The following is a 12,875-nucleotide window of genomic DNA, read 5'->3' on the forward strand; positions in this document are numbered from 1 at the left end:
TCATAAGGAGATTCTTTGTAGTAAGATGTTTACACTTGATTTATACACTTGCCATTGCCATTTTCTAAAACAAATAAAACATAAATAAATACCTACCTAATCATCAATAATATAATAGTCACACACCAGAGTTACTTGTACGCTTGTAATTACAATGAATTTTGCCCTCAACTGTATTTCCGAGAATAAATAAAGGTGATGATGATGATGATTCAGTATGTAGATTATTTACAAAGAATATAATAAGCTACATCGATTCCAGAAAGATAAAGATGAAAATAAAATAAAATGTAAGGAGTCATTGGAAGAGGACATTCTCCATCCTACACTGGATCAGAGTGAAACTAAAAGGCGGTAAAACCTACATCTTCCCAACATCAACAAAACAGTGTTTTTCTGACAATTGTAAATTGAGGCAGCGGTGGCCGAACGGTTTGCGGAGCGGTCTTGATACCGGAAGGTCGCCAGTTTGAATCCCCGGACCGGCACGTTAAAATTACCACCGCTGAAGTGCCCTTGAGCAAGGCATTGAACCCCAACCATGAAATGTTCTATGAGCAGGGCGTGGCTGTAAACAAGCATCTCGAGCTTAGTCCACTTACCCTGGGTAAACAAAGAACTTTGCTTTTTTGCTTTGCTTTTACAAGGAATGTATAAAGAACGGTAAGAACCTGTTTAAAAAATTTCTCTATCTTTTAAAGCAGTATAAAACAAAGTTTACATATTGGGGGAAAGTATGTTTCCTCCATTGTATAATGTGGACATGACATTTCCATGTCATGAATTGCATGTTGTTTATTTGGTTTTGTCAGTTCATTTGACAAAAGCAGGATATAGCAGCTTTGGAATGTTGTTCATGTTTGACAGAATGTGCCAGGGCATGTTTTCACGCAGGTGTGTGTATGTACATATATACAGCATATGTGTATACCATATCTGCACAGTAAAGTCCCTTAGTGTTAATTTAACTCTGAAGAGTGTACAAATGGTCCATCGAACACATGACCTTGTGGTCGAGTGCTCTACCGACTGAGCTACCCAGCAACAGAGTTAAATAGGCTCTATGCACATACGCTCTTTTTGGAAATAACTCTTCCTACTTCCGGGCCTCTTCCGACTTCCTTCACAGCTGTTACCGATGATACTAATTAAGGCTCTGTTTCATTTAGTGTTCTCAAACTTTTCAAATTTCAAGTACCCCCATAACGTTGAGAGTGTGCACTTTCAGAGTTACACACCTGTACGGGGCCATTTGGAACCCATTCAGGTGAGTAGCAGAATGTTTCCAGTGAGCCAACATGCACACCCTGACTCTGTTTGACCAGAATGGAACATAGCCTTCATTAGTATCATTGGTAACATCCTGTGAAGGAAGTCGGAAGAGGCCCGGACCCGCCTTACCATGTGTCTGGTTGGCTCCCGGGCAGGCATAGTTTTACTGAGGTTAGGGTTAGGTTTAGGTATAGTTTTACTGATTTAACTATAGCAAAGGCTATTGGCCCTAATCACAGCGGGGTTTCCTTAGAACCGAGGTGAGATCCATAATAACGCGGCCCAGAAGTAGGAAGAGTAATTTCCAGAATGGTACTGTATATGTGCATAGACCCTATAATAACACTACAGATTTGACTGTGTGCAACAAGGTTGCCCTCTACGTGAAGAAGACAATGCCGAGAATCAGAGTGGTGGCCAACACCACGACGGCAGAAAGCATCAGAACTATGTAGACCTGACTGGGCTGATGCTGGGGGCCGGGCCCCGGCTGCTCCTCCCCCTCTTCCGGCTCCGCCCCCCCCTCCTCCGAGAGGAGGAGCCCCAGAGAGACGCTGTCCGTGGTGCTGTTGAGCGACTGGTCGACGAACAGCGGCCCGCGGGACTCCACCATCCAGCGCAGCACATTCACCCTCGACTCCATGTCCTCGATCATGCGGTCCACCTGGCCGATCTCCTGCTCCATGGCGCCGTGCTCCTGCTCCTCCAGGCCCTCGTCGGGCTCTGTGGTCTGGTTCAGGTCCGACAGGCTGAGAGCTCGCGCTGCCACCTCACTGCCGCCCCCTGCATGGCGACAATGCACATGTCAGAGAACAGGGGTCATCGTTATGTCCGTACACTACACAGACATGTGTCCGTGGTTAGACTTGGCCTCGTCCGTTGGCCAATTCTATAGATTCTGTTTTTACACACCATTATAATGTTCTTATTTTGATCATAAGACCCAATTACCGAATGTCAGTCTCCAGGTTTTCTTCAGAATATGTACTGTATGACACTGATTTACTACGACACTATGTAACAGATTTGGAGTCCATTGGTAGAGTGGTTCTCAAACGACCCCCCCACAACTCTGAGTGTGCAAATGGAACCATATAAAAAATAATAATCATCTGAACATTGAAACTATACAAACTACAGGATGCCCGGTCAACAAAAGAACCTGGAATCTGTCTAATAACATGCTATTTTTGAACGTATAGCTTTTACTGGTTAAATAAAAGTAAAATAAAAGTTTAAAACAAATGAAATAACCTTTGCCTAAGCCTGCAAGGTCGTCAAGGCTAGGGCATGTGCTCTTGCTTACCTTCCAGGCCTGTCTGCACACGGGCAGCGGCGTTGGCCATAGAAAAGATGTCGCCCATGTTGAAGACTTTGCACATGTCGGCGTGGAGAAGCTCGAGGCTGGAAGAGAAGGCCACCCACAGGAGTTCCAACTCCTTGCGCTCATCCTCGGGCAGGCTCTTGTCGCGGAGACGAGACGTCAGGTGCTGGCAGCAGTCATCGGCCAACTTCTGGGCCTTTTCCCGCGTTTGTCGCAACTCGTCCCGAAGATGTAAGCTGTCCACACTGGTGCCGACGCACGAGGCCAAGTGCCGGTAACATGCCACCACCTGTATGGGGGATGACAGAAAGAGATTTCTGAGACTTACACCCAACCGGACTATAACTGGGGCTACAAATGAAAGAAAACTAAATGTCAGATTTTTGTGGGCCATAAAATGGCATGGTGAAGGTCTTTCCATCACTATGGGTTTTCATTTAATTTGTCTGAATAGATACACAGGCACAGGCTCTCATGCGTATTCTCTTTCATCAGTTGAGAGGTATAGAGTAGTGGATGGAGATGGCTACTCTCTTTCATCAGCTGAGAGAGGTATAGACCAGTGAAGGCAATGGAAACTCTCTTTGATGTGATGGACACACTCCACTCTGACCTAGCCTCGCTGGTTCCAGACGAATCTGGTTGGCTCGTCACCACTTCGGCCGTGAAGTCCTCCCACAATTGAGAGCGGACAGAATTAATCTGCCTGGGGCAATATGCATTGCAAAGGCAGATGAAGGCTGGTTATGCGAGGCTACCTCTGACCTGTTGTGCCATTTTAGGTTGATGTGCCATTGAAAATGTTGGGACATATTAGCTTTCGCCCCAGGTACCCATGCTACATGGTGAAAGAGTTGCTTATTTATGTAGTTATTACCACCATCAAGGTATATGTTTTTTCCCTCCTGCTGTCTGGGAAGACATAATAGTGTACAGGAGAATCTGTGCTAAATCCTACACACTGTTAATGTAAGGGACATCAATAGACTTCAACACACGCACGCACGCACACACGCACGCATTCTTAAGAAAATGACAATCCAACATGAATGTTGAGGATGGTCACTATGAGTTTACTTTACACAACATTACACATGCTTTTTCAATGCAAAAAAGATAAGCTAAACCTAACCATTCATGAACTAAAATAAATACTTAGTAGCGTTCAAATCCACAAATATCAGTCATAGATGAATAGGACAGATACACATTTAAGGAACATTCAAAGCCATTCGTTTCACCATGAGAGAGGAGAGAAGTTTACTTTGATTACAGCCAACTGATATATACAGTACGGTAAACCCAATATGATCCCATGCATATTGACATAGTTTCAACACTGAAAGTCACTCATACACGTCACACTGAATATCAGGGTAGTAGTTAGTTGGTCTTTGTGCCGTTTAGCAGCGAACTGGGGGTTGCGTGACTACACTACAAACACCGACCAACTGAACCCGTAATGAACCTAATGAGGCCTAATCTGAAGCAGCTATAGAGCGTTGCAGTCCTGCAGACCTTCAGAATTATGACGAGGGCACCATTAATTTCCCCCATAGACGTTTCAAAAAGTATTTAAAGACCTTTAAAGCCTCGGACAAAGCCAACTCGGCAGGTGACAACTCATGACAATAAACACATTTCATTGGGCCGAATAATTAGAAAGAAGAAAAACAAAAAAAAGTGTTGATATCCTGCCCTTTCTTTCGTCTTTCTAATTATCTGTTCGGCCCCAAAAAAAATGTTTATTGGCATGAGTTGTCACCTGCCGAGTTGGCTTTGTCCGAGGCTTTAAAGGTCTTTAAATAAATACTTTTTGATACGTCTATGGGGAAAATTGATAGGGAATTATTTCCTGGTGCCCTCGCTGTCCCAGTCACTGTCCCAGTCCCGCCCCCTTTCATGACGACGACAGGCCCAGGAAATGAATCCCAATGCATTTTTCCCATAGACATTTCAAAAAGTATTTATTTAAAGACCTTTTAAGCGTCGTACGAAGCCAACTCGAGTCGTGACAAATAATGACAACAAACACAATATTTTGGACCAAACAAATAATTACAACGAAGAAAAACAACAAAAAAAGTGTTGTAACCTGCCGTTTTTTTCTACTTTCTAATTCTTTGTTTGGCCCCAAAAAAATTGTTTATTGTCATGATTTGTCACGACAAGAGTTGGCTTTGTCCGCAGCGTCTTTAAATAAATACTTTCTGAAAAGTCTATGAGGAATATGAACGGGGATTTCTTTTCCGGGTCTCTCGAGGGGCCGCTTATAGCAGCCCATGATGTTCTGCACCAGCACAATCTACAGCTTTACTACAATGATCTCCATAATGAATGATAATAGATCTGACTCAATTAACCACTTAATCCGAGTTCACAGACAGTACAAGGTTCAAAGGTTCAAGCGTCTACTTTATTGTTACTTGTGTACAGGTACATAAGAGTCAAACCTATTTTGGTTTGGCTTCCTTCAGACAATTCAGCAGCATTTAACAATAATTTAACTAGTGTAAAATGAAACCAAATGGACCCATTAAGGGGCCTTTTGTTTTCATTTCTCGAGAGTTAAAGATCTACTGTATAAGGGTCCATTTGGTTACCAACTCTCCATTATTTAGCTGGGGACCACCTGGAACCCCCTCAAGGACCTTGAGAACCACAGGTCTAAATGAAAGCCGTAACCCTACAAATCTAAACCTTGGTGAATTTCACCCGGACTATTATGTTTATGTGATTTTCATAATGTTGCTGATGTCTGAGGTGGGTGGGTCCTTGGGTACCTTCAGGATGCTCAGTGACATCATAGAAGGTAGGTTTGTTTCCCTGCCCACATCCCTGTTTTTTTTCTACAGGCATGTCCAAATTTTCACTCTGGTTTAGTGATAGATAATTTTTAAGGAATACCGGTAGACACATTTTTCACTGATTTTGCCACCCTATGATAAGGCCCCCCCATGATATCCGTTTAGTTTTATTTTGTGAAACTTCGTGTCGAAATAGTAATGAAGAGTACCTCAAATTGCCATATATTGCTGGTCTTTAATAGATTTTGATGAGAAATGTTCTTTTAGGGGATTTATTATATCGGGTAAAATATACCCGGGGTTAGTGATGATGTGACAAAATTAAGGGTTAGTGTTCTAGGGTTAAGTACACACCCTGTGCAGATTCTCTTAAGCTTTCAGGCCCAATAAGTCCATTATACACACAGACACTTTGCTCTGTGTTTCAAGAGCTACAGTATCTCTTCCTCAGACAGCGATTAACAGCCCTAGCAGGGCTTAGCCCTGGAGGATTAGACGGTGTGGGTTTGATACAGATCTGATGCAGATTTGTTATGACAAAATATTAGCCATAAATAATCTGATTAACATCAATCTATTTTTACATGACCTGTTACGAAGGCTTTCACCTAAAGCTCCATATATGGAGACAACAACGTTATAGCTCCATGTATGGAGACAACAGCAATATCCAGCGCTGACATCATATATGGATATACAGTACACGCCTGGCATCGTCATGGTGATACGTAGGCCTACTCAGTTGGCTGGCATCGTCATCATGACACGCATCTAGTGAAACATATCTCTGCTGTCGGGAGGAAACCTCATAACTCCAAAATGTTCATTTTTCAGGAAATGAAAAATATACATTTTTCAGGAAATAAAGAAAACCTTATATTTTTAAAACAAAGCAATACAGCCTCATCAAAGTTGGTGTTGTAACTTTATATATTGTCAATTACTTCCATGAGAGGGGGAGAGGTGGTGGAGTTAGTTGCTTTAGCAAACATTTTGAGGGTCCAATGGAGTTAAGAGGTTTTGTCCAAAGCACTTTTTACTACTTTCCATTGGTTCAATATTTTCGAAACAACACACAGACGTAAAGGGTGTTCAATAGCACTGATTTAGCTCCTCGCGAGAGACTATTGCTTTGCTTACGAAACAGGATGTTTGGCCTTACAACCCAAGGGCCAAAAGTCCTCAGCGATCCCAGAAGTTTCTGCGTTGCGGTTAAGTTCGGATCGGACACCACTGCAGCGGGCTCGAACGAGACAACCGGCACTGGTTCGAGGCGAGCTATCTTATATGACCCAAATGACCTAATTAGAAATAAGGAAGTGTCCCATGTCCAAGTTAGGAGTTGATGACAGGTGCCATATAATCAGTGTTGCATTGGTCATAGTCATAGAGCGTCGCAGTCCCGCCCCCTGCGAGGGCACCAGGAAATAATTCCCAATTCATTTTCCCAATAGACGTTTCAAAAAGTAGCTATTTATTTAAAGACCTTTAAAGCCTCGGACAAAGTCAACTCGGCAGGTGGCAACTCAATAAACACATTTTTGGGGCCGAACAGATAATTAGAAAGACGGGCAAAAAAGGGCAGTGTACAACACTTTGTTTTGTTGTTTTTCTTCTTTCTAATTATATGTTCAGCCCAAATAAATGTGTTTATTGTCATGAGTTGTCACTTTGCTGAGTTGGCTTTATCCGAGGCTTTAAAGGTCTTTAAATAAATACTTTTTGAAACGTCTATGGGGAAAATGAATGGTGAATGATTTCCTGGTGCCCCTGTTGCTCATGGTTCTGAAAGGGGGCGAGTACTGATTTTGCCGCAAGTATAATCTTTGGTAATCTTTCTCAGTATCCAGTCTTACTGGTCAGTAATAGGATATAACGAAATAGGAATTATGTAGTGTACATCATAACATAGCTGTTGTTTCGATGTATGTTTGAGGAATGCGCAGGTGAAACGTTACGTTAGTCCATTATCTATTTTATCCCCTTTATTCTGACATTGTTTATGGTGAGAAGCCTACTTGTTGTATTTCACACAACGAGTAGGTTACTCAAGTAGGCTTAATAAATCCCATTTTGGCGAACTGAAAGAGCTCTAGCACTGTGCACTAAACACTCAAACACCAACTTTATACACTTGACGCAGATCTAATATGTAGGCCATCACAATCAAAATGGGGCCGGTAGGTGTAACAGCCTACCGTGACGTCAGCCTTGCATTCCATATTGACTACAAAGGACCCCAATGGAAACAAGCCATAGGCTTTCTTGGGTTTAAATCCTCTTAGCAGACCTTGTATTGAACTGTACTTTCCTTCCTGTGCTTTTTTCTGCAACCTGCAAATAAGGTATTTCAATCAATCAATAGCTTACATTTCATATATTTCATAGGACTGGCTTCCATGCACTACCATGTCGTTGCCTTTGAGGAGCGAGGTCCCAGTTGTTGTATACTACGCCGTCCACCCAGAGACTTTTCAGGAGCAAACCACGCACGCACATGCATTGATTAAAAACATCCCTTAAGTTCACACCTCAATAAAGTTTACAAAGACTACAGAGTGTTACATCAGTGTGTCTTACATACGTAGGAATGAGCCTAGATGCATATCAATTGTCCATTGTGTGATCTGTAGTGTAGGTGTTAAGCGACTTGCGTGTGACGTCTTTAAAATAGCGTCCCACACCAGAGATAGATTCATTCAAAATGGTAAATGGTAAATGGTGCATTTATATAGCGCCTTTATCCAAGGCGCGTTTACATAGATTGTGCATTACATTCACCCATTCACACACACATTCATACACCGATTGCGGCGGAAGCCATGCAAGGTACCAACCAGCACATCGGGAGCAATTTGGGGTTCAGTGTCTTGCCCAAGGACACTTCGACATGTAGCCAGGAGGAGCCGGGATTCGAACCGCCGACCCATGGATCATTGGACGACCTGCTCTACCTCTTGAGCCACAGTCGCAACTCAATGCAACACTGCATGAAATACATAATAACAGTATGGGGGTCAGATCAACATACAGTATCCGCCTGGGTGACAGCAGACTGCTGGGCGAGCGCTGGCGCTTTGGCATTGGGGGGTCAGATCAACATATGGAATGAATTCTGTGCTGGCCATATATGGAGCGTGTCTTGACTGATTGTACAGGTTTTGATGAGGTGAGATCAAAATATGGAATGTCAGACCAGGTCAGCTCAATATATGGAGTGTGGCAGCGCCGGGGGCCTGTTGAGAGCTCTAGATTTCGCCATGGAGATCTAAGGGTTTGAGGTTTGAGGTCAGATGTATAGTTGCTGGGAAATATTGATGACATCAGGGATCTCCATATATGGGCTTAATATTGATGACATCACGTGATGTCACGAGGCATGACCATATATGGGGGCGTAACCAACCAAACAAATGGCAGGAAATGCACGATTTCATAGTAAATAAACATAAACTAACATAACAATCGTAATACACATACGCATTGGTGAGAACTGAAGCGTACTATATTATTTTTTGATCGTTTCATTATTTTACAGTTTCTAGATTTAAGGTTATGCCTTTGTTAACAAACAAGACAATACAGAACACATTCTGTCCAAGAGACAATAAGCTATCAGTGTTGATTTTTACAGCACATTTTTAGTTTTAGCCATGCAGTCTTTTGAATAAAATTCCATTTAGTTTTAGTCATATTTTAGTCATCTGAAATGTTTGTGTTAGTGTAGTTTTAGTCGACTAAATCTATTTTGACGGGCGCGTCGTAATGACTGATTTGACACTTTGTTGCAGGCTGAAAATAGCCCATCTACACAAGCTCAGAAGATCGTCTATTTTCAGACCCGAGTGAAATGACTCTCCTCCCTATATCCACTAGTCCCTCCCCATCATTTAGTCTAGTTTGTATTTGTTGACAAAATAGTTAATAGGCCTATATTTAGTTCTTATTTCATTTATGATTTTTATTGAGTTTTCGACAGTGGAAAAAGGTAGTCGACAAACATGTTTTTGTCATCATTTTAGTCCACAAAAACAACTATGCCAGCAGCCACATATTTGGCACTTGGCATTTCCGCCCTACAGACCTACTTAGAGGGAGATGCACTGGACCAAGACAATTCTTTTCAGTCAAAGTGCTTTTTCACCCACAGGGTATAATTATATTTTATTCTTCCTCATATTTAAAGTGTCTGGAATATTAACCTACTGTAGCAAATAAAGTAGAACACCACAAGACCAGAATGAATGCTGATGCAATTATGGATGTACCATAATAGGGGAGTGTGGAGTGTGGTTTTTGTAAATGTTTTGTCTCCTCATCCAGACATCAGTTTGTACAAAACTGTACAACTGTGATGCTGGCATTCAAAGCAACCAAAGGTACGGCACCGCCATATCTTGCAAGTCTGATCGCACCCTACCAACCCTCCCGAGCGCTCAGATCAGCCGACGCAGGGAAGCTGGAAGTATAGCCTCCCTAAAAACACCGGGACAACGCTCCACACGCCCCAAACTCTTCTCCATTCTGGCTCCAAAACTATGGAATGCACTTCCCATTGCAATCAGAACTGCAGTTTCGCTCCCAATCTTCCGCCACAGTCTAAAAACGCACCTCTTCAGACTCCATCTTAGACCATAGCACTTGCCGTAGTACTTGACCTAGCCTAAACCTCTTACAGGCGTATGAAAAGGCTCAACTTATGTATCTTAGATAGCATTTTTATGTAGACTTAGAGAGCAGTTTATGTAGTTGTAGACTTATAGCATTTTATGTAAACATAGCACTGTATAGTATATATATATGCATAGCTTCATTATATAGATTTTCCACTGTTACGCTCTTAGCTTATGTATGATTCATGATAACTACTTTGTATGTATTTGATGTATTACCATGCTTTTTTATTCTTTGTTCTTGCTTAATGTAAATCGCTCTGGATTAAGAGCGTCTGCTAAATGCCTAAATTGTAAATTATAAAGAAATATATATATATGTATTGCTGTGCCTTGTAGTGCTATTTTTTGTATTTCTGGAAAGATGATCACAAGGGAAATAAGTTCGGAGTTGTATTTGTTTGTAATTTTTGAAAGAATTAAGAAAAAACTCAATAAGCTCAAGTTCGAACCTGCTGGCTCATTATTGTGCCATATATATTCGTCGCCATGTTTTCAGCATTGTTACAATAAAGAAATTATTTGAAAAGCAGACATACTGAAAGAAAGCACGGACATATTTATTGTCTTAACCCATTCTGGACGGGAACCCCTTTTGGTGTTTTAACTAAATTATGTTATACTTTAGCTATTGAAAAATAGCAGATCTACAAGCTCATAGCGCGCCACTCGGTGGCGCGCTATGAGCTTGTAGATCTGCTATTTGAGGCACAAATCTTTGAATATTTATTCTTTCAGAAGACTTTCTTTTTTATTTCGACGTCAGGCCTAAATGGGATCTATTGTTTTCTAATCAAGATATCCTATGGAGGAGATGGAGCGTGTCACCTGCTTAAAAATTCTGGGGGTTCACATATCAGAAGACCTTTCCTGGACTCCTTTCCTGACTCTGGGAAGATTTTACCGCTGTACCATCGAAAGTACACTGACCTACTGTATTACAGCTTGGTATGGAAACTGTACTGTCACAGAGCGGAAATCACTGCAGAGGGTGGTGAAAACTGCGCAGCGTATTGTAGGCTCTTCATTGCCAACAATTGAGTCCATCTAAGGCCCTTAGCATCATCAAAGATGCCTCCCACCCCAACAACAAACTGTTCCACCCCTCCTATTCACAGAGGCGAAAGGGCTACACTACAGATGCCTGCCCTCAAGACCTCAACCACCAGATCCAGAAACAGCTTCTTCCGTCATTATTCTCTTGAACTCTTTAACCAAGGGATAGTCCCCCTACTACTACTACTACTACTACTACTACTACTACTACTAACATTATTATGATTGCACTTTGTACTGCATTGGATTGATGCCAACAGGTTAATTACGTTGTACATGTGTGTTCAATGACAAAATAAAATTCATCCATCCATCCATCCATCCATCCTATGGCAAATGCATTGACAAATACCCCAACAATATTATATAAAAAATTAAGCATAGTCTTAAATCATTTCAGTTCAAATTAAAACGGAACTTGGGGCAGCTCACCTTAATCAAGGAATATACCTCGGCCGTCCCTTCAGCCACAGGGTTGTCTGTGCCGGCTGTGCCATCATCATCGCCCACCCCACCAGCCACAGTGACGGCTGTGCCATCATCATCGCCCACCCCACCAGCCACAGTGTTGTCTGTGCCGGCTGTGCCATCATCATCATCGCCCACCTTGTTGTTACCGAGTGAGGGCATGAGGGCTGACGGACCAGAGCCCCGGGCTCTGTCACTTCACTGCGGCTGGCCCCGGCTCCACTTCCCTCCCTCCGCTGGGAGATGCCTCATTCAGCAGTCCTCGGCCGGGACAGGCTCGGTCCCGAGGCCACACATGCTGCTTTATAGAACACTCCTCTCTCTGACGACCCTAATGAGAGGCAGAGAACATCCCTCCGAACCAAAAACAAAAAGCTGCAAATATAAGTTGCAAACTTTGTAATAAACGAATGTAATGCAACCGCCAAAGACAGAGTGATAATCCCCACGATTGACCCCTTTGCACTGACGCAGACGACAAGGGTGCACGGCTAATCTCATTACCTTTCACTGAGAGCGGCAGCATCCCACTGGCAGAGCAGCTGTTCTCCACCACAATGGCCCCGTCACCGACTAAAGAAGAGGCTGGGTCTAACCCCGTTACCCCCCCCCCCCCCCCCCACCCGCCCGACACGATACGCCGTCACATCCCGTTTTGGTCTACTGTAAGTCAGTCCATTCACTACTGAATAATTGGTTTACCAACTATGCAGGCTTTGAATTATTATAAAATAGACTTCTATAATATGGAGTACAATATTGGTTAATAGGGTAATAACCACGCATGCACTTAGTGTATTAGAGTCTATTGACAGCACCTTTGTCCCGTCAGGGTCCTTTGCAGTTTTATTTCCCCCCAGGATCTATACGTAATGGATGGGTTCCTTTGACCAGGTTCATTTGAGGTCCACATGCTGTGCATCAGCCATGAATGCCCTTACGTGACTATATGCATGGAAGAACTGAAAAGCAAATGGCGAATTCAGGCTGTCTTGGGAGCAGGGCATGAAAATAAATAGAAATGGCACCAGCTGCATGTTGTGGCCTGGTGGGGCACGCACACACGGTTCCAAACCCTGGTTAAGATTCAAATTGTTGGCATCCGGGTGACACAGGGGTCAAGTTCCTACACCAGTGGAAACTGGGTTTCGTTTTTTATGTGGTGCATACGGCTTGGCCAGACACTCCAACATACAGAATATAATAGACTCTGTTTCTGCAGCAAATGTGGTTGATACAGAAAGATAGACCATCCCGAAAATGGTTCACAAATCC

General features: G+C 42.8%; 1 protein-coding gene across 1 annotated transcript; it reads right to left on the reverse strand.

Moving 5' to 3' along the window:
• Positions 1-1,651: 1,651 nt before the first annotated feature.
• On the reverse strand, positions 1,652-11,762 carry rgs9bp (regulator of G protein signaling 9 binding protein; the record flags this gene model as incomplete). Its single annotated transcript, XM_079489792.1, has 3 exons — positions 1,652-2,055; positions 2,579-2,885; positions 11,583-11,762. The coding sequence occupies 3 exons, from the start codon at positions 11,760-11,762 to the stop codon at positions 1,652-1,654; spliced, it is 891 nt and encodes a 296-aa protein (XP_079345918.1).
• Between the last annotated feature and the right edge of the window lie 1,113 nt (positions 11,763-12,875).

Source organism: Electrona antarctica (genome assembly GCF_951216825.1).
Source record: "Electrona antarctica genome assembly, chromosome: 20".
Classification (NCBI taxonomy): Eukaryota; Metazoa; Chordata; class Actinopteri; order Myctophiformes; family Myctophidae; genus Electrona; species Electrona antarctica.